We start from the raw sequence: 21,296 nt of genomic DNA, 5'->3' as shown, positions 1-21,296 counted from the left end.
TGAGCTTTCAGTCACTTTTGTACAAAATCCGGGGTTTTTTTCCCCGACAGAACAAATGGATTCAGAGAGGAAGCAACAGAGTCCTGGCTGCATGGGTTCTGTTCTTTCACCACACTTTCGTTTCCGAGTGAAATAGACTGAATATTACTTTGAGCACTTTGAGCAAGACACACCGTGCACCGTTCTCCGGAAAACCGTTTGAATGTCTCCGGATCCTTTTGAAGCGAAGCTCCCGTGTAGCATGTGAACGCGGCTTTAAAACCAACACATCCGTCAAATCCCTTTTTTATTCAGACACGATGCGTCACACGACGCATAATGGATTAACACCGATTATTTGTTCTGTGGTCGTGTGTTCTGGTGATGCCTGCGCTGCGTCTAGCGGGTTCACAGCGCAGTGCATGCTCTTCCCCAGACCTCGTCAACTCTCCTGGTGCTCTTTGTCGTCTATAGCTCTCATGGTGGATTTAGTTTTCTGTAGCTTGTGATCTAACTAGTAGATAATGAATGGAACTTTCTGATTCATGTACATGTAAGATAAACAAGTAAAAGTATGCGTATTATGGGTACAGTGCATGAATGTCCGTCTTTCCCTCCATGCCTACACACAAACGTTAACGTGTCCCAACGTTTGTCCCCCGCGCAGATCCGTACGTGAAGATCCACCTGATGCAGAACGGCAAGCGTCTGAAGAAGAAGAAGACCCACCATCAAGAAGAACACGCTGAACCCCTACTACAACGAGTCCTTCAGCTTTGAGGTCCCCTTCGAGCAGATTCAGGTAGGTGCTGTGCTCACCGCAGGGGGTCTGCCTCAGCCCGCTCACACACTCGTCAGTGTTAAGAGGACCACCGTACGTTCAAAACGATTCACGTGTGTTCAGGGCAGGGGGGAGGGGGGGTTGTTGTGGCCTCAGTTCAGGGTTTCAGTTTTGTTGGGGAGGGGGGGGGGGGGGGGGGGGGGTGTGCTCGCTTTGTACATGCACCAACAAATGTTGGTGCATGCGAATCCTCAACTCTCTAAGGATTCGCAGATTTGGTACAAAGTTGAATTAGGTTTGAATCTTCTTTTTATCTCGCCAAAAAAATGTCCGAGGTCCGTACCTGTCCACGGTCTACATGGAGACAACGTTGAGGCGAGATGAGTGTAAATGTACTGAAGAGAGATTCAATGAATTGGGTTTGGATAAAACGATCTGCTCAATGACCCATGTGGATGTTGGTGTGATTATAACGTAGATAGATAACGTGCTGGAGTCAAAGCAAACATTTGACAAAGCTCTCGTTTGAATGGAGGAAATTGGAAAAGCTATCATTAATGAATTAACGTAAAATCAATAATTAAAATAAATACTAATTTCAGCTAAACAAAATGAGCCCTTGCCTTGGAATGAATAGAAAGGAAACGGGTTTAACGGGGTGCTACTTAAACACACGATAATGAATGTAATTAATTTAATGTATAGTGATCAATGATACACGATAAGGAGAGGGACAACGGTGGGTGGGTTTAAATCAAAACTCGGGGGCCAGCACACTAATTCAACACTTCAGAGACTGGAACTCTTCAACCAATGCTCACGCTTCCCCTTAAGCCTCCCGTACCATTCAAAGTACGTGCACACCGATCCAAAATGGCCACCCCGGAGGCCTGATGCTTTGTGCTGTCGTGCGTCATCTCAGTGGTTCAGCATGCGTCACTTTTGGAGCACGGAGCCGAATAACCCGGGGCGGTTGTTCAACAAGGAACATTTCTTATTGTCGACGCTGATCCGGTCTTTGCTCTGCCAGTGAGTGCATCTTGAATGGCTCGTCTGGCTCATCTGAGTGCACCAACGCCCCTTGAATCTCCCCAACGAGGAGCGGATGCATTATGTAGTGTCCTCTGGAAATCCCATCATTTAACGAAGAATGAAGTCCCCGAGAAATAAATTACGCCTCTGTAAGTCCATTATTATTCATTCACTCATGCCGCAGATGCTTTCGTCCAAAGCGATTTGCGATGAATACAGAAAGATGCCATTAAGGTGTGCATATAGGGGGAGGGCATTAGCACAACATACAATAAGTGCGTACATTACATTAAGTGCCAGGTCGTAGAACATACCACGATAATGGTGTTGGGGTTAAATGTTAGGGTTAATGTAGGTTAGGGTGCCGATTCACTTCCCTATGTGTTTTCAATAAAAAAATGTGTGGCATCATTAACTTAGTCGCGTGTTTAAATTATGATTTGTATTTGCGAAGCATCAGCGAAGAACTTCCTTCCCCTCCCTTCGTTGACTCAGTTCACCTTCCCACGGGTTCCTCTTGTTATTACAGGTTTAAATCCTAACGTGGAATAACCTTTATTTAATTGTGTACCGGTTGATTGCTATTTACGGAGCAATTTGCAATAATTAAGGGAAACGGAAGCGACCGAAACTTTAATGTTTTGTATTCATTCAGCTCGACCTCCGGGCTTTTAGATAAATCGTTTTTAAACATTCTAATTGTCTCAGAAACTGTTTGGAAATTTCGCACACTTGTCGGTAATTGCTTTATCTCATTACTCTAATAGAAAAGCTGTTATTGATTTGGGTTAGCTTTTGCATCTACAGCTATGCTAATTAGCCGCGCAAGAGTCCCTGGCGTTTATTCTGGGCTTTCATTTAGCTTCCTGTCATCTGGGGGGAGTTTGTGAGCTCGTCTCTCTCTCTCTCTCTCTCTCTCTCTCTCTCTCTCTCTCTCTCTCTCTCTCTCTCTCTCTCTCTCTCTGGGCCCTTGGTGCTGAGAGTACTGCCAAATGGGTTTGTCTCCCCACATCTGTTCTCCACGAGGGCTCTTGCGTGATGTATTTCTAAAATGGCAGAAGTCTAGGGCCCATTACATCGTGACAAGTAAAAAATCACTCAAACACTCCCAACGGTTCTGTCAGGGGCTCGTTGAACAATGGCAATTGTATTTCTATTTTTTTCTGACATCACAACTGGGCGTGTCCACCTCGATGCATGAAGGATAGATGAGCAACGTTTGCTACAGTCCACTGGATAAGCTGATAGACTGATCTATCCAGCACACATCTAGGTGGACACGCCGACTTGTGATGCCAGAAGAGGCCGATTTTCAAAACGGCTTGTAACAGTTAATCACTCTCACACCTGATGGTATAATATGTCACCTTTAAATGCCTTCAGGCAATATTCATCCTTCCGGATCAGGGAGGAGTCTTTCGATCCAATAGGAACGTCAATTTGAGTGTCGTCTGCAAAGAACCCGGCACAAAAACATTGGCGACACACGCATCCGACTTAGCATGATCCACAGCGACCGCACCAACCTGAGTGCCGGCGCTTGTAAATCTGCTTGCTAGACACGCCAGTAAGGATTTAAAAACCTAATCATGGACCTTTGGAACGCTAATTTGCATTCCCCGGGAGAGAGCGAAGACGAGCCAGGTTGCTCTTCTTCGGGGAGTTGCCTCATGTAGATAAACACATTGCTGAGAATGCTGGACCTCTGAGTAATCACACACACTGCGCTGCTGTGTTTTCAGCTCTGGAAATATAATGATATAGCCTGCAGCGCTGTCTTCCTGTGGATGCTAATGAAATTCTCACTCCCAACATTAACCAAATATTCAGTTTTGGTTAAGGAGACACACAGACAGGTCCAACTTGCTGTTATGGATTGTGGTGTGTGATGTAGGAGTGTTGTGGTAGTCTAAGGAAGCATTATGCATTTGCGAGAGAAAAAATAAATTCTGCTCTTGTTTTTCTGAATTAATGAGATAATTATCTCTGAATTCTGGGATACGGTTTTTCAGGGATATTGATCTGCTCTCTTCTTCTGAGACAAGTTTTCATGCCAGAAACAATTCAGCATAGTTCCACATAGGGCTGGGCGATATATCGAATATATGCGATGTATCGCGAGATGTTCTCCAGGGGATGTATAAAATGCCCCCGCGAACATCGAATACAAATTGGCACGTAATCTGTTTCTTTTTGCCGTCGCCGGCATACTCATTGTGCGTTCACACCAAACGCGACGGGGCGACAAAATCCCATATAAAGTGAACGTAGTCGTGTATCGGGCAAATTCTTCGCGAGAGAAAACCGGCAACAAGTTTTGATTTGTCGCGCCACACTTTCGCCGTGCACAGGCGAGCGCGTTCACGAGGTATTGTGGCGCGACAAATTCGCTCGAGTTTAAATGTATTTTAATTTCTCGTGATGACAGCCAATCAGCGTTCAACAGCGTGGCCACTGAGTGACATGTGTAATGTAAACAGCCAATCAGCGTTCAACCGTCAAACTCAGTGCAGTGCAGTCCGGGGTGAACTGCAGCATGGAGGAGAAAGTGATTGTTGCCGTTTGCGACTCCCGGAGCTCTATATATAATAGTATATAATATAATATAATTGTATAATATCACGGCCAAAAGCTCTGTGCGCCTCCGACGTCTCTCCCTCTTCCACAAAAGGTAAAGACATGCAATGGCACAAACACACTCACTCCCCCCGCCGGTTGCGAGTCCGCGAGATTCTCATGGACGCGCGTGTGTGACGTAGTCTGGACGGCGCGCTGCTGTAGGTGTGTGTACCTCCGACCGGTGAGTGAGAACAGCGAGAGAGAGAAAAAAGGATGGAAACTGAGGATTTGGTTTTGAAAAAGAATAGCACTGGATCCGTCGTCTGGCAGTGTATATATAATAATTATTATGCAAACAGTTAATAAATAATTAACGGTTTGAATAAATGCTGTGTTGGTAAGTCTAACCATCCTTTTCTTATGTGCAAGTTCTAAATTGTTCCAATACAAAGCACTAATGAGTTTAAACAATATGTTGTTTCATGTAATCTACTTGCAGACTTTTATTTCAGGAATACTAGAATTATTACTGACGTAACATTATGCCAGACATGGTTGAATCGAGCATTTATGATGTGCTCTAGAGGAGATTCAAAATATATCGAGATATATATCGTGTATCGAGATATAGTAAAAAAATATCGAGATATTCATTTTGGCCCATATCGCCCAGCCCTAGTTCCACATGCAGGTGAGAGATGTTGAGGCATTTCGTAATTTCAGAAAACATAGTTGGATTTTTTTTTGCCATGAAACCTTATCTCCGAGACAATTATGTTGTTACTTCGGAAAAACAATAGCAGAATTCTTTCTCTCAAGTGAATGCATTATACTTCCGTACTTATCACTGTGGGTATCTCCGTTAATTTTTTTTTTATTTTGCTTTGCCAAAACATCTGTGTTGTTGAATACCATACTCTAAAGAGAAAGTGTAATTTCTGAAAAACTTTTTTATACAAATTTCCCAATTGGTGGACCAATTATGTTGAGCGTGACGTGCGTTTTTATCAGAAGGTTTATAAGATGATTTTATTTTGTCTCTTTCATGCAGAATCCAAACCACAACAAGACACTATACTTTCAGCCCAGTAGTTATAATCCCTTTCTCCTACTTTAGAGGCTATGCTCCTTTGCTTTGATTGAAGCGTCTTTGTTGATCAGAAGTGTTGTCTTTGTCATCAACAAAGAGATTCAGACAACACTGAAATAACGGTTCGGAGCTCAGAAAGACGTGAGGCTTTTAATACTTATCGGGCTGTTGTTTTGTCTTCCAAATATCTGTTGATCTCTTTGAGCTTTCTTTGATTCCCGACGAACACGTGGTGTCAAAGGCACTCGGCAACGAGGCGTTTCGTTCAACAACGCGAGAAACTCGCTTCTCTGGTTGAATAAATCCCTCTTCTTCACCCATTTGTTCTCCTTCTTCTCTCTTGTTCCTCCCCCCTTGTTCCTCCCCTCCCTCCCCCCCATGGCAGAAAGTGCAAATCGTGGTCACCGTTCTGGACTATGACAAGATCGGCAAAAACGATGCCATCGGCAAGGTCTTCGTGGGCCTCAACAGCTCGGGCACGGAGCTCCGCCATTGGTCCGACATGCTGGCCAACCCGCGGAGACCCATCGCCCAGTGGCACGTGCTGAAGGTGGAGGAAGAGGTCGACGCCCAGCTCTCCACCAAGAAATAGGCAGCCGAGGGCCCCCACCTTTACTCTGAGTGGACCCCCCCCCCTGCACCGCCCCCCGAAAAGAAAAATCTTTGCCCAAAACTCTGCACACTCCTCCTCCTATTTTAGCCAGTATGTGTAAATACTTCACTGAATATACATATATATATATATATATAAATATATATGTATACATATAGGTTTACTTAACATCCCCCTAGACACAAACCAACACACACACACACACACACATGCACACAGACAACCAGAACGATAACACACTCTGAGCGAGGCCCAGCCCCCACTGTGTGTATTCTATGTCTCTTTTTATCGGCCCCTATTCAAATGACTCCCCACACACAAAGTCCTTGCGATCTTTTCCCCACTGTCCCTAACTTTCTGTCCTTTTCGGTCTGGTTTAGCTTGTGCTCCCCTCCACACGACACTTTCGTTCTAGCGATCAGGCGATCCTCTCTTTCAATCATTGTGTTGCCCAAGGCCACGCCCCCTTATCCCCTGCCCCGCCCCCTCAAACCAAATGCCCTCTCCTTTTAAGCAATATGATGTGTATAGAAAACGCATGACTGAAAGAGTTAATTAATTGTACCACAGTTGTATATATATATATGTACGCAGACAAAAACTACATTTTTTGTTTATGTGTTTGTATGTTGTTAACCCATTTCCTAATCTGTGTATATCTAGATGTTTTTAATAAGATGTTCTATTTTAAATGATGTAAATGCAGATATAGAGGAAAGCCAATATTATATATATATAACCCAGGATTTTAAAAGTTCTAATTTATTGCATTCCATGAAAAAAAAAAGGGATTTCCAACGGGCGCAATGCTAACGGAATATATGATGATTATGTTAAATAGGACGACATCCATCTCGAAGTTCGATGGAAGACTTAATCAATAAAACACGTAATTAATGAAGGAAAGACATAAAAGGCCATACACTACTATGGTTCTGTGAAGTGAAAAACGAATTATGCTGCTGGGGATTATACAAGCACATGATTTCTGAAAAAAACTTTTTATACTAATTTCTCAATTGGAGGACCTATTATGTTGAGCGGGCCATGAGTTGTTATCGGAGTTGTTATCGGAAGGTTTATTAGGAGATTTAATTTTGTCCGTTTCGTTCCAAGGTCTCTTTCTTCTGCGCCAAACAGTTTGTATTTACAAAGGCCATCTTTTACTTCTACAGGATTGCCTTTGTCTTTATTTTCATTCGAAAATATAAAAAACAAATATCTCCCCCTAACCCTAGGTAACTAGGTAATTAATTTCCTGTTGACCCTACAGAAACAACCCCCCCCCTCCCCCCGTAAAAGGAAAAGAAGAAATAGCAAGCTGTAGCCATTGTGTCCTTAAGCTTGTTTAACAAGATTCAGTTGACTGCTTCACTTTCAACAACGGTGGCCATGTTGGAAGTGTGTCTCACTCGCGTCCAGGCGTCGGGTTCCAAGGCTCCGTGAAGGAGCCTTAAAAAAATACATGAGATATTTCAACTATTTTTTAGAGCAACTCGACGTCAAAATATTTTTTAAGTAAAACTGCATGATTTTTTTACAATATTTACAAAGAAAAACGGGCGAGCAAATCGGAGTTCAGAAGTTCTTCTGTAGACACCGCTGGGCTGTCTCTTCTGACACACATCCCTCTGCCTTCAATTAAGACGAACGCTTTTGAATCGTGTTTTTTTTCTGGAGAGAGAACAGAGCGGTCAATATTTGACTGATATTGACAGCCGGAAAGTAAGGTTATGAACACTGCCATTTTAAACCGGACTTGACCTTGTGTGTCTCTCCTTAGCCAGCTCGTGCTAGCTTTGTAGGTTGTAGCTTTTTGGTTTATCGGGAACAATATGTTTGGCTGCCACAGTTAGCCTGAACAGCAAAACAGCAGTCTTTGCTTTGCGTTGCCTTCTCAAAGTGACAATAGAGATAGCCATGTCTTCACTGCCAATCTTAATCTTTTCCGTGGCTACCGTTTTTGCACTTGTGTCTTCAAAACCGACAATAGCTTGTTGACTTCCCCTTCACTCTGGGCTATCGGTGGGCTTGGAGTCAGGCCGAATTGCAGGGTATAAATGGCGTTAACCCGGGAGTGTACGATGCTCTCGGTCGGCCAGTGTTACCGTAACACACAAAAGCGTTTTCTTATTTTCGGGCCGGCAGCAGCAACAACAACAACTGGCGTTTTGTTGGTTATCGTTGGCGCATGGATAGGAAAGCTGAAACAACCCTTAACAGGAAATGGTATACGTTAAGCGTTTATATTAGTCCATCGTGTCCTTTTTTGCTACGGGTCAAATCACTTGCAGTTTAAAAAAGAAATTGACTATGTTTTGATCCATGAAAAACCATGATGTCTCTTACCGTGGAGGACCTTCGTGCGTGTACTCAATGCTAGCTTCTGGCGGAGTTTCTAAATGTTTTTCAATGTTATTGTGTAGTGGGATAGCACTATTATGAAGATTAAAAAAAAGAAAAAAAAAGCTACTATGTCATTCCATAGGCGTCTCTGACCGGGGGACTGCTTTGTGTATCACTGTGACTGCCTTGTGTGCTTAGAAATGTAGACTTTATCAGTAGGTAGTCCGCCTGTCCGTTCTGTAGTAATGTTGTAGCGTTTGACGCCATCAAAGCCTCCTGTATTTCCAACTCCCCCCTCTACATGCAGTCAGAAAGAAGAGCGGCAAGTTGGCCAGGTTGATAATACTAGTCTACGCCCACTCCCAGCCCCCCCCCCCCCCCCCCCACCACCACCTAACACCACCACCCAACAATACCCAACGCCACCACCCCAGAAAACACTCAATTGATCAATTTGAACAAATTTAAAAAAAGAGCACATCATTTGAGGTGGGAATATGAGAATGAGAATGGGCCGTTTTCACACTGCATTTTGTTACTGTGTCATACTTGTATGCTCATCCTGTGGTTGAAACATGGTTGGCGATGCCCAATAATTAAAATGAGTGAAAGATTAATGCAAATTAATGATAAGAACATTTAGTGAGAGATGTTTGATCCTTTGGGTAAAAACAGCACATGAGGATTCTTTGCAGTATGAAGAAGATCAACTTGCTAAAAATGCTATTTTAAAAAGAACAATTTTGTGTTCATTTATTTTTTCTTGGTTCATTTGCATATTTCCCACCATGCTACAGTTTTTCTCCTTGCACACTGATCCAGCATATGTTGTTTCAGGGAGTTTAAAGAAAACAACCAAAACTAGACGATTTGGTCTTTGAATCTCCTTCTCCTTAAAAAAATATACTGTGTATATATCTCTCCATCACGTGTCCAGTATGTATATCTGAACGAAATATAAATGACTGAATATACAGTATCCATCAGTCTTGCTGTCATAGTAGTTATTCAATCTCCTAGAAATATGTTATTATATCTCACCATACTGCTCGTGTGGTCTCCACCATGTTTTCCTTTTGTTTTTCATTCTTATTGAATACCCTTTTATATTTGAGACAAAACTCTGAATGTACAGTATGGCCTGTGTGTTGGTGTAGATTCTAGATGGTGTTCAGTCTAGGTGTACTTTGCACTTTTTGTTATATATATATTTTTGGTTAATATTGTTATGACATTTCTTTTGAAAAGCCCCCCCCCCCTCGCTCTAAACAAACATTTCCACAGCAGTTTCAGTACATAAAACAACAAAGTGATGGATGCATATTTGATTTGACATGTTTGCTTTAAATGGGATATACTCAGTATCAGCTTCGGATATTAGATGTGTCGACATCTCGAACGGCCTAAATCCCTCGATATCAAGTTCTGTCGAACTCCCCACGTAGAAAATTGTACCTCCGATATATATATATAATATATATGTGTGCGTGTGTGTGTGTGTGTGTGTGTGTGTGTGTGTGTGTGTGTGTGTGTGTGTGTGTGTGTGTGTGTGTGTGTGTGTGTGTGTGTGTGTGTGTGTAATCGTTATCAGGGAATTCAGTTACGGGCAGCATTGCAGAACCCATCGGACCGTGAGGTGTGTGGAACTATACGACACAACAAAAAAGCCATTACCTGCACTGAAATGCAATGCTACTCTCATTACGGTTTCCTACCAAAGTACACAAATGCGTAATCTAACCGCACGAACCGCTGCTCCCCCCCCCACCCCACCCCTGTACCCACGTCGTCCCTCACCCCCCTCCCACAGGCAAACCTTATCGACCCACGCGTGCAACCGGGATCCTCTCGAAATGGCAAAAGGCCACCGAGCCAAACACTTGACCCTTTCCAAGACAAAGCTGTGTAAAGTATTAGAATCTGATGCTGTAGAACGATCCTAGTTGCCTTTGTGTATATCAACTGCCTGCTTGAGTATTTGTGTGTGAAAAACCTTTTTCTCTGTAATCTCTCTGTAGAAACTGTTTGGGGTGTTTTTTCCTCTCTCTCTCTCTCTCTCTCTCTCTCTCTCTCTCTCTCTCTCTCTCTCTCTCCCTCCCGCAGTGAACGCGGGATGCTGGCGGTTATCTTTGCTGTGTATACCTTCCTTTACTTTCTCGACCAGGTGTTTAACTGTTTCGTTTCACTTTGTGTAGTGATTCACTCTGTGGAGTTTTCTGACTGTTGTTATATAACTTCATATACACAAATGATCAATAAAATGTTTTCTTTCCTGTTGATACAGAAACTGTTGGTGTCTGCGTTTGTCCGTTGGTGCACGATGCATTCATGTTGACATTTGAATTGCTCTCACTATCATACGCTCTCTTGTTCACTATCAATCTCTGTCACACACACTATCATACACTCTCGCTATATGATATTGTTTGATAGAGTATGATAGTGCATGTAAGAGTGTATATATGTATGTTTGTATTGATGTGTGTGTGTGTTTGTGTACGCGTGTGTGAGTATGTATGGGTCTTTATATCTATGTTTGAACGTATGAGTTGCACACAGGTCTCCAGAGATGATAAACAACAGCCAGCACTGCGGTGCCATGAAGACACTGGTTATAACCTGGTCAGAGGTTAAAATGAGCATTACAAATCACATGACATCTTCACATTTTCCTCAAATACTTTCATTATTCTCCACGAAGAGACACCCCCAGCCGGTCATGAACTAAAGCCTTCATAGCTGATCACCAATAGCTCTCTCAACCGCGCCTCTGAGACACTATGATCTAGTTTGAGTTCCACAGGACATCATTACACTGAATCCCATCATTACATTAGGTTTGCATGGAAACTGCCTTCGCCTAGTGACTCCAGACACACAGATACACACACAAACACACACACACATACACACACACACACACACAGGCGTGCACTCACACACACAAACACACGCAGGCGCGCACACATACAGACACACTGGTTGTCATAGCAACCTTTATTCATATCAAAAGCTGGAATACATTAAAATATGTAATCTGTTTATCTTTTAATTTAGCATTTCTCGCAGCCAAAGGGAGCGATCAGTATCATTTAGCTGCTGGTTAGCAAATGTACACATGCTTTCCCTGTATTCTGTTCACATAACAATATACTGGTGGCAATACACTGAAACAATCAACACCAGGTCTAATGCCCTGCACCAATCACAACCTCAGTTCTCATACCCCGGACCATTCAACAACCCCAGACATAACTTGATTGATGAAATAAGAGTCTGAAGAATGCAAGAAGCCTTGCGGATGTACTCCCTGATGCTGCTGATTCAGCTGTCACTCTCAGATCGTCATTACACCCTGTGGCCTTCGATCTTACACATATAAATAAACATAAAAAATAATTAAATGTATATATATGTATATAAATATAAATATGTGCATATACATGTATTGCAGTGTATGTATTAAATTATAAGTGATTTTAACGTACATTCAAAGCTCTAAGCTTATGATGATAATATAGAGCCTATTATTATCATAGAGCTCAATCAACTACTTTTTTGTCAATCGAGAGCTATTTCACAGATGGTCCACTAGATGTCATGATTTAACCATTATGTGTAGACTCAGAAGCACGTTACAAATTGTATCTAATGTTAATATCCATGAGCTATTTGCAGTTTGCAATATTTAAATATAAATTATACATTTTTACAAGGGAGTACAACAATAGTTTGGAATTTATATCAGAACTTAAATTAAAAATGTAAGTTGTATACAGATTTGTGACACGGTATTCATTTGGTTATTTTCATTTGTGTGTTTTTCATTTATTCCCTTATTAGTCGAAGCCTAATATATATTGATTGAGGTGCTGTCCGATGTTTAACCCCTGAAAACGGTCTAAATTTTCTATTTACAAAGTCTTTACATTTGGCACCACAACAGCCGACTCTTACTTTGAAGAGAACCCAGAGCAATAAATCCGGAAGTGGGCTCCTCGGCTACTGCGCATGTTTGCTGCGACTTCAGTGCTAGTTTGACAGCTCCTCCAAATAGTCTCCACGGCGATCTTCTCCTGTACCGTTTTCCTCCCGGTTTCTTCGACTCCTGAAGTTGCTGTATCAGTACTAACATGCTCTCCTACATCCTTGGCGTGAGTAAAAACCCAAACGAGCGGCGATCCCGCCCTTGTTCAGCTCCATGTAACCTTTAGCCTGGTCGGCTAACTTAAGTTTTGCAAGCTTGTATTGAGGGGCGGTTCTTCCCAAAGTATTTGCAATGACTCATTTGATTCCCCCCCTCTGTACTGTAAACAAACCACCAGGGGAATGACTATTTGGCTGTGTCGGTCCTGCTTTTAAATGCACCACACCCCACATGGGAGTAGGGACGTTCAATGGGTTTCAACAAGTCCCCTGACCTGAGTCATGATCGTGATCCCTCTGCAGCTGATCCGAGGAGGATGGGACGGCATCATCCGCCTCCTGTTCAGTATCTTCTCCTCCAAGCGGAGGACTGCGATCACCCTAGTGGACCCCAACATCAAGTACGCCCTGCGACTCATAGACAAACAGGTAATCCCGTCAGTGTTCAAGATGACATGTAGGCTACTTTTAGACATGTAAACAGTCACATGTGTAAACACACACGCACAGGTACACCCACACGTATACATGAGCATGCCCCAGCAGAAATGATATGTATGAGGCTTTACCACCAGGTGTGAGTGTGTTTAGCCATTACATCTGAAAGATGTAGAAGACCGGCAAAAAGGGTTCACGTGTAGATAAAGTAAAAATCGACTTGATACAAGAGTTTAAAAAAGCTACTGATATGACTAGCGAACCACTCATGTATGCTGCTGTATCAAACCCCATGTTTGATTTGCAGAGGAGTTATTCCAGGGTTGAACCAACATTGGTTGTTTTTGTTCCTGCAGATCGTGAGTCATGATACCAGGAGGTTCCGCTTCGCTCTGCCCACTGCCGGCCACATCCTCGGGCTCCCCATTGGTGGGTGCTCAAGGTCAAAGCGTGTGATGTCCTCTTCTTTTCAGTGCAATTATTCCATTACTATTTTTGGGTCCAATCTAATATAATCTAGTTGATATTTTTTATTCATTTTTTTATTCATTAAATGTTTATAGCAATTGCAACACTGAACAGATGGATCGATTTTTGTACATCACTTTCCATTTGAACATTTTCTATTTTAACATTTTTACGTATTTTTTTAAGGGGAAGTGCTCAGTAAGAAAAAAATAATCCGAGAGTATTGCTGAATCATGCATCATGTTTTTCAAACTTGAATAATCGTGATTTCAATATTAACAAAAATAATCAAGATTATGATTTCAGCCCTAGTTTTGAGCCAGCAGGCCGCCAAAGCTCTTGACGATCTGCTCTGCTTTTCTCTTCTCTTACCAGGGCAGCACATTTACCTGTCGGCTAAAATCGACGGTAAGCTGGTGGTGCGTCCGTACACACCGGTCTCCAGTGACGACGACAAGGGCTGTGTCGATTTGGTCATCAAGGTGTGTGCTCAGCCTCCTCTTCATCACCATGGCAACCAGTGATGACTGCTCAATTCGATTTAGTCTGCAAACTTTACTATAATGAACATATGATAGTTGAATATAACCGTCCCATGTGTGTATGGTGTTGTACACCATTGAGCGGTTTGAAATAACACGCAAAAATAAATGATGAACTTAAGTTTTGTGGCCCTCTCCCCAGGTGTACTTCAAAGATGTCAATCCCAAATTTCCAGAGGGCGGGAAGATGAGTCAGTACCTGGAGAGCCTCAAGCTCAACGACGCCATCGACTTCCGCGGACCCAGCGGCCTGCTGGTCTACAAAGGCAAAGGTGAGCTCGCCGCTGTATCCTAGCTTACTAGTTACAGGTGACATATTACACCACCAGGCGTGCGTGCGATTAGCCGTAACAAGCCGTTTTGAAAATCGGCCATCCAATCGTGTCCACATGGATGGACGACGGATGGACGAGCAACGTCGGCTACATTCGGCTAGGTTGGCTGGTAAGACTGATCCATCCAGAACACATCTAGGTGGACGCGCCCACTTGTGATGTCGGAACGGCTTGCAAAGGCTAATCACACTCACGCCTGCTGGTAGATGATGTCACATTCTAAATCATTTCACTTGCTACATTAGCTAACTCTCATTGCCTACAGCTGAGCTTAGTCCGATATCTTACACTAATAGTCTAACCGCTCATCTTTTCCTCCTAGTTCACTCCCCGAGCTAGTTAGACTAGGAGCCTACTCGGGCTCACTCTCCTAGCTCACGCCGTTGGCTTATTCCTTTAGCCTAGCTTGCTATGATCCGCCCTCAGTAATCGGCCCACCCTTCTCTACGTCCGTCTGTGTCCCTCAGGATCGTTCGCCATCCAGCCCGAAAAGAAGGCGCCCGCGGTCATCAAGAAGGCCCGACAGCTGGGCATGATCGCCGGAGGAACCGGTAAGCTGAGCACAGCATTCCTTTAAGTGTGTGTAGTCCCTTGTTCCTTCCCGAATCCTGAACCTGGGCACGGTCGATACAGAGTATATACCGATACAGCGTCTGGCATTGTAACTACTAATACCACTTGTTCCCATTGAAGTGTTTGTGATATTCTCCGCAATGTAGTAACTGAGCTAGTCTGGTGATGGTATCGGACCGGAGCATAGACTTGGGTCATTTTCCGACACTGGTATTCTACTCTCAAGAATAAACAAAGTGTGATGACTGACGGATGGGATGTCCCGTTGTGGTGATGTCCCATTGGGGGTAGGGATCACGCCCATGCTGCAGATCATCAGCGCCATCATGAAGGACTCCCAGGACGCCACGGTGTGCCACCTGCTGTTCGCTAACCAGGTGAGGCGGACTCAAAGGGAGACTGTACCCTTAGGAGGCAGATGTCATGGAGGCCTTGTGTTCTGATGCTCTACTGCATACTTGTTGGAGGTTGTCACGTGCGGCTGTGTGACTGGTGCTATTGATTGTTTGTATTAACATTTACATTTAGGGCATTTGGCTTTTATCCAAAGCGACTTACAATAAGTAGATTCATCAGAAGAAGGAGAGGCAATTTATCGCTGTCAGTACAGTCAAGATATTCATAGAACCAAGTACCAACAGTTGTTAGGTTAACCCAATCCCTTAATACAACAAAGATAACTAGGATAAGATGCTAGACTATGCTAAGTACCGTTTTTAGGTGCAAGGAAGTACAAATTACCATAAGTGCGTACATTCAGTGCCGGATTGTATGCTTCGATGTTCCTTTTTGATGTTCCGTTATACTTTGATCTGTATAACGGATCAAAGTATCCTGCCAAATGACTCAATGTTTATTTGTTTGGTGAATGCTCAGTTTTAATCAGCTGATCCATTCTTGACCGAGGAGATTTACACAATCGAACAACCCTTTCCTTCTTTTCCTCCTCGTGCGCTCTCAGACCGAAAAGGACATCTTGCTTCGGCCGGAGCTGGAGGAGATCCAGGCCAACCACCCCGACCGCTTCAAGCTGTGGTTCACCCTGGACCAGCCCCCCGCTGGTAAGCTCCTCCCCTTGACCCATAAAGCTCCTCCCCCTGAAGCTCCTCCCCCCTTACCCCTAAAGCCCCTCCCCACGACCCCAAAAGCCCCTCCCCCCTGAAGCTCCTCCCCACTGACCTCTGAAGCCCCTCCCCACGACCCCTAAAGCCCCTCCCCCCTGAAGCTCCTCCCCTCTGACCCCTGAAGCCCCTCCCCACTGATCCCACTCTAGCGATCGCTGAGGGCCGAGTTCTCGGCTTTGCAGCGCTCCACTGACCCTGTTCCCGTCGATCTGGAGTTGTTTCGTAACTGCCTGCGTCAACATTGCAGTTTTCTCTGTGTAAATACCGAGATGTAACTGTTTTAACCTCATGTATTAAGTACAGAGGTGTAAGTGTTTAAACCTCTTGTATTAAGTACAGAGGTGTAACTGTTTTAACCTCTTATATTAAGTACAGAGGTGTAAGTGTTTAAACCTCTTGTATTAAGTACAGAGGTGTAACTGTTTTAACCTCTTATATTAAGTACAGAGGTGTAAGTGTTTAAACCTCTTGTATTAAGTACAGAGGTGTAACTGTTTTAACCTCTTGTATTAAGTACAGAGGTGTAACTGTTTTAACCTCTTGTATTAAGTACAGAGATGTAACTGTTTTAATATCTTGTATTAAGTACAGAGGTGTAACTGTTTAAACCTCTTGTATTAACTACAGAGGTGTAACTGTTTTAACCTCTTGTATTACGTACAGAGGTGTAACTGTTTTAACCTCTTGTATTAACTACAGAGGTGTATCTGTTTTAATATCTTGTATTAACTACAGAGGTGTAAGTGTTTTAACCTCTTGTATTAAGTACAGAGGTGTAACTGTTTTAACCTCTTGTATTAAGTACAGAGGTGTAACTGTTTTAACCTCTTGTATTAAGTACAGAGGTGTAACTGTTTAAACCTCTTGTATTAAGTACAGAGGTGTAACTGTTTAAACCTCTTGTATTAAGTACAGAGGTGTAACTGTTTGTAATAAACACACAGGAACACCTGCACTAACCTCTTGTAATGAGTAGAGTTGTAACGGTTGTCACCTTTTGTATGATTGAGTACAGAGTTGTGACAGTTGTAACCTCTTGTATTCCAGACTGGGACTACAGTGAAGGCTTCATCAGTGAGGACATGGTCCGAGACCACCTGCCCGGCCCCAGTGATGACGCCCTGATCCTGATGTGCGGACCCCCACCCATGGTGCAGTTCGCCTGCAACCCAAACCTGGACAAAGTGGGCCATTCCAGCAGCCAAAGGTTTATCTTCTAGAGATCCGGCCGACGACCCACTAGGGGGCGCCTATTCCCCCCTCTGTGTGTGGCTCGCTGTTGGTTATTGCAACCACCAAAGCATTCAAAGCACTCATGCAGCTGCAGAGTTAAATATTGCACTGTGTATTTAAGTGATGATGTGAATCGTCATAGTTTGATATATATATGTTGAATACGTGTGGATTATTACGCTGTCAAATTGGTGGGGGTAAGTGATTCTGAAAATGTGGGGTGGTTCTGAGGATGGTCAATGAACGTTTATGCAGAAAAATTGCAAATTGAACCTGCCCTCAGGGTTTGACTGAGAGGTGGCTTGAGATATTAAATGTAGTTGGTAAGGGAGCGTGGACGAAAGGCATGTTTTGATGGAAGTGGGAGGTGTTTCTACATTTGTTTATTATTTTTTGTACACCCTTTCCCCGAGTGCCTTAAGAAAGCTTTGGTTCGGTAACACAACTAGATATTTTACATATAACGATCACGCATAGTATTTTATTGGGGCTCTCAAGAATGTTTGCTGAAATGTTGTACCTATTCGTTTTATACATTGAGTGGTTTGCTTCCTCCATTATCGATATTCTTTTTGATTGTTGTATCGATGTGCCTCTTGGCTTCGTCTTATAATTTGATGATTGTGTTTTGGCTATGCAAGATGCCATGAATAATAAAAGCAAATATCTTACACACTACAATTGATTGATTCTAAATCGGTTGTCACTTTCCCCTGAAATATGTAATTGAGTCTAACTCATACCTCACTCTTTGTTGTTCATACTAAATGAAGTGTAACCTGTCGCCAATGAGTAATTTTCTAGCTATTTTAACCCAAAGGTAAGAGCTTGAGTTACGTAACAATTAAATCTCAGATGGTATAAATTCAAACAGTTAATATTCGGCTAAAGCAATGGTGAGCAGAATGGTGACAGTTAACACGGTCATTATCTATCCGTCATTTAAAAACCTAAGGGGCAACACACTTTTTTTATCGTTTATCTGTCGTTTTGAAGAAAGCGTAAGGGATAACGTAAGGGTCATTTTTTGAAAAACTGCCGTTACGAAAAGAAACGTAAGGGGGAACACTGTCGTTTTTTAATCTGTTCTGAGAGAAAAACACACTGTCGTTTTGAAAAAACTTAAGGGTAACAGTGTCGTTTTTTATGTAATTTTGAAAAAACTTAAGGGGTAACACAATTTTTTATCTATAGCTTTGAAAAAAAACGTAAGGGGTAACACTGTCGTTTTAAGGGATCACACTGTCGTTTTGAAAAAACGAAAGAGGTAACACTGTCGTTTTGAAAAAACGAAAGGGGTAACACTGTCGTTTTGAAAAAAACGTAAGGGGTAACACTGTCGTTTTTTTCTGGCAGTTTTGAAAAAAATGTAAGTGGTAATACTGTCGTTTTGAAAAAAATTAGGGGTAACACTGTCGTTTTATATGAAATGAAAGTTAAGGGTCGGCTTAGCTCAGGAGGTAGAGCAGTTGTCTTGTAAAAACACTGTCGTTTTTGAAAAAAAACGTAAGGGGTAACACTGTCGTTTTGAAAAAAATGTAAGGGGTAACCCTGTAGTTTTTTCTGGCAGTTTTGAAAAAAACATAAGGGGTAACACTGTCGTTTTGAAAAAAACGTAAGGGGTAACACTGTCATTTTTTTCTGGTAGTTTTGAAAAAAATGGGGGGTAACACTGTCGTTTTATATGTCGTTTTGAAATTATAAGTGAGGGTCGACATAGCTGAGGAGGTAGAGCAGTTGTCTTGTAAGCGTTAGGTTGCATGTTCAATCCCCAGGGGTAACACTGTTGTTTTGAAAAAACGTAAGGGGTAACACTGTCGTTTTGAAAAAAACGTAAGGGGTAACACTCGTTTTTTCTGTCATTTTTTTCTGTCAGTTTTGAAAAAAACTGTAGTTTTGAAAAAAACGATAGGTTGAACGTTCAATCCCCAGGGGTAAAAAAATGTGTTGTTAACATAAGGGGTAACACTGTCGTTTTTTTCTGGCCGTTTTTGAAAAAAACATAAGCGGTAACACTGTCGTTTTTTTCTGGCTGTTTTGAAAAAAACATAAGAGGTAACACAGTCGTTTTTTTCTGGCCGGTAACACTGTCGTTTTGAAAAAAACATAAGGGGTAACACTGTCGTTTTTTTCTGGCCGTTTTGAAAAGAACGTAAGGGGTAACACTCGTTTTTTTCTGGCCGTTTTGAAAAAAACATAAGGGGTAACACTGTCGTTTTTTTCTGGCCGTTTTGAAAAAAACATAAGGGGTAACACTGTCTTTTTTTTCTGGCCGTTTTGAAAAAAACATAAGGGGTAACACTGCCTTTTTTTTCTGGCCGTTTTGAAAAAAACATAAGGGGTAACACTGTCGTTTTTTTCTGGCCGTTTTGAAAAAAACATAAGGGGTAACACTGTCGTTTTTTTCTGGCCGTTTTAAAAAAACATAAGGGGTAACACTGTCGTTTTTTTCTGGCCGTTTTGAAAAAAACATAAGGGGTAACACTGTCGTTTTTTTCTGGCCGTTTTGAAAAAAACATAAGGGGTAACTGTCGTTTTTTTCTGGCCGTTTTGAAAAAAACATAAGGGGTAACACTGTCGTTTTTTTCTGGCCGTTTTGAAAAAAACATAAGGGGTAACACTGTCGTTTTTTTCTGGCCGTTTTGAAAAAAACATAAGCGGTAACACTGTCGTTTTTTTCTGGCCGTTTTGAAAAAAACATAAGGGGTAACACTGTCGTTTTTTTCTGGCGGTTTTGAAAAAAACATAAGCGGTAACACTGTCTTTTTTTTCTGGCCGTTTTGAAAAAAACATAAGGGGTAACACTGTCTTTTTTTTCTGGCCGTTTTGAAAAAAACATAAGGGGTAACACTGTCGTTTTTTTCTGGCCGTTTTAAAAAAACATAAGGGGTAACACTGTCGTTTTTTTCTGGCCGTTTTGAAAAAAACAAGGGGTAACACTGTCTTTTTTTTCTGGCCGTTTTGAAAAAAACATAAGGGGTAACACTGTCGTTTTTATTCTGGCCGTTTTGAAAAAAACATAAGGGGTAACACTGTCGTTTTTTTCTTGCCGTTTTGAAAAAAACATAAGGGGTAACACTGTCGTTTTTTTCTGGCCGTTTTAAAAAAAACATAAGGGGTAACACTGTCGTTTTTTTCTGGCCGTTTTGAAAAAAACATAAGGGGTAACACTGTCTTTTTTTTCTGGCCGTTTTGAAAAAAACATAAGGGGTAACACTGTCGTTTTTTTCTGGCCGTTTTGAAAAAAACAAGGGGTAACACTGTCGTTTTTTTCTGGCCGTTTTGAAAAAAACATAAGGGGTAACACTGTCGTTTTTTTCTGGCCGTTTTGAAAAAAACTGTCGTTTTTTTCTGGCCGTTTTGAAAAAAACATAAGGGGTAACACTGTCGTTTTTTTCTGGCCGTTTTGAAAAAACATAAGGGGTAACACTGTCTTTTTTTTCTGGCCGTTTTGAAAAAACATAAGGGGTAACACTGTCGTTTTTTTCTTGCCGTTTTGAAAAAAACATAAGGGGTAACACTGTCGTTTTTTTCTTGCCGTTTTGAAAAAAACATAAGGGGTAACACTGTCGTTTTTTTCTGGCCGTTTTGAAAAAAACATAAGGGGTAACACTGTCGTTTTTTTCTGGCCGTTTTGAAAAAACATAAGGGGTAACACTGTCGTTTTTTTCTGGCCGTTTTGAAAAAAACATAAGGGGTAACACTGTCGTTTTTTTCTGGCCGTTTTGAAAAAAACATAGGGGGTAACACTATCGTTTTTTTCTGGCCGTTTTGAAAAAACATAAGGGGTAACACTGTCGTTTTTTTCTGGCCGTTTTGAAAAAAACATAAGGGGTAACACTGTCGTTTTTTTCTGGCCGTTTTGAAAAAAACATAAGGGGTAACACTGTCGTTTTTTTCTGGCCGTTTTGAAAAAAACATAAAGGGTAACAATGTCGTTTTTTTCTGGCCGTTTTGAAAAAAACATAAGGGGTAACACTGTCGTTTTTTTCTGGCCGTTTTGAAAAAAACATAAGGGGTAACACTGTCGTTTTTTT

The 21,296-nt window shown here is 42.1% G+C and overlaps 1 protein-coding gene and 1 long non-coding RNA gene across 2 annotated transcripts; both read left to right on the top strand.

Annotated features, from left to right (window-relative positions):
- The first annotated feature begins 580 nt into the window (after positions 1 to 580).
- Positions 581 to 10,687, top strand: LOC132447318 (uncharacterized). The gene is made up of 2 exons (XR_009523069.1): positions 581 to 781; positions 5,827 to 10,687. It is a non-coding gene; the product is annotated as an uncharacterized LOC132447318 (long non-coding RNA).
- A 1,701-nt stretch (positions 10,688 to 12,388) lies between these two features.
- Positions 12,389 to 17,934, top strand: LOC132447317 (NADH-cytochrome b5 reductase 3-like). Its single transcript, XM_060037925.1, has 9 exons — positions 12,389 to 12,554; positions 12,850 to 12,975; positions 13,341 to 13,413; positions 13,828 to 13,934; positions 14,137 to 14,266; positions 14,797 to 14,880; positions 15,194 to 15,279; positions 15,864 to 15,963; positions 17,074 to 17,934. Exons 1-9 carry the CDS (start codon positions 12,534 to 12,536, stop codon positions 17,244 to 17,246), a joined length of 900 nt encoding a protein of 299 aa, XP_059893908.1. The 5' UTR covers positions 12,389 to 12,533; the 3' UTR covers positions 17,247 to 17,934.
- The last annotated feature ends 3,362 nt before the right edge of the window (positions 17,935 to 21,296 follow it).

The sequence above is a fragment of the Gadus macrocephalus genome, chromosome 19 (genome assembly GCF_031168955.1).
Source record: "Gadus macrocephalus chromosome 19, ASM3116895v1".
NCBI classification, from domain to species: domain Eukaryota; kingdom Metazoa; phylum Chordata; class Actinopteri; order Gadiformes; family Gadidae; genus Gadus; species Gadus macrocephalus.
The sequence above is the reverse complement of the archived record's forward strand: the minus strand, read 5'-3'. Positions and strand labels throughout refer to the sequence as shown.

What these genes read in the sequence shown, in the direction of transcription:
- LOC132447317 (XM_060037925.1), top strand. Translation starts at nt 12,534, where the DNA reads ATGCTCTCCTACATCCTTGGC. An exon ending in TGCGACTCATAGACAAACAG is followed by an intron (nt 12,976 to 13,340) that starts GTAATCCCGTCA and finishes TTGTTCCTGCAG; the next exon opens with ATCGTGAGTCATGATACCAG. An exon ending in GCTGGTCTACAAAGGCAAAG is followed by an intron (nt 14,267 to 14,796) that starts GTGAGCTCGCCG and finishes TGTGTCCCTCAG; the next exon opens with GATCGTTCGCCATCCAGCCC.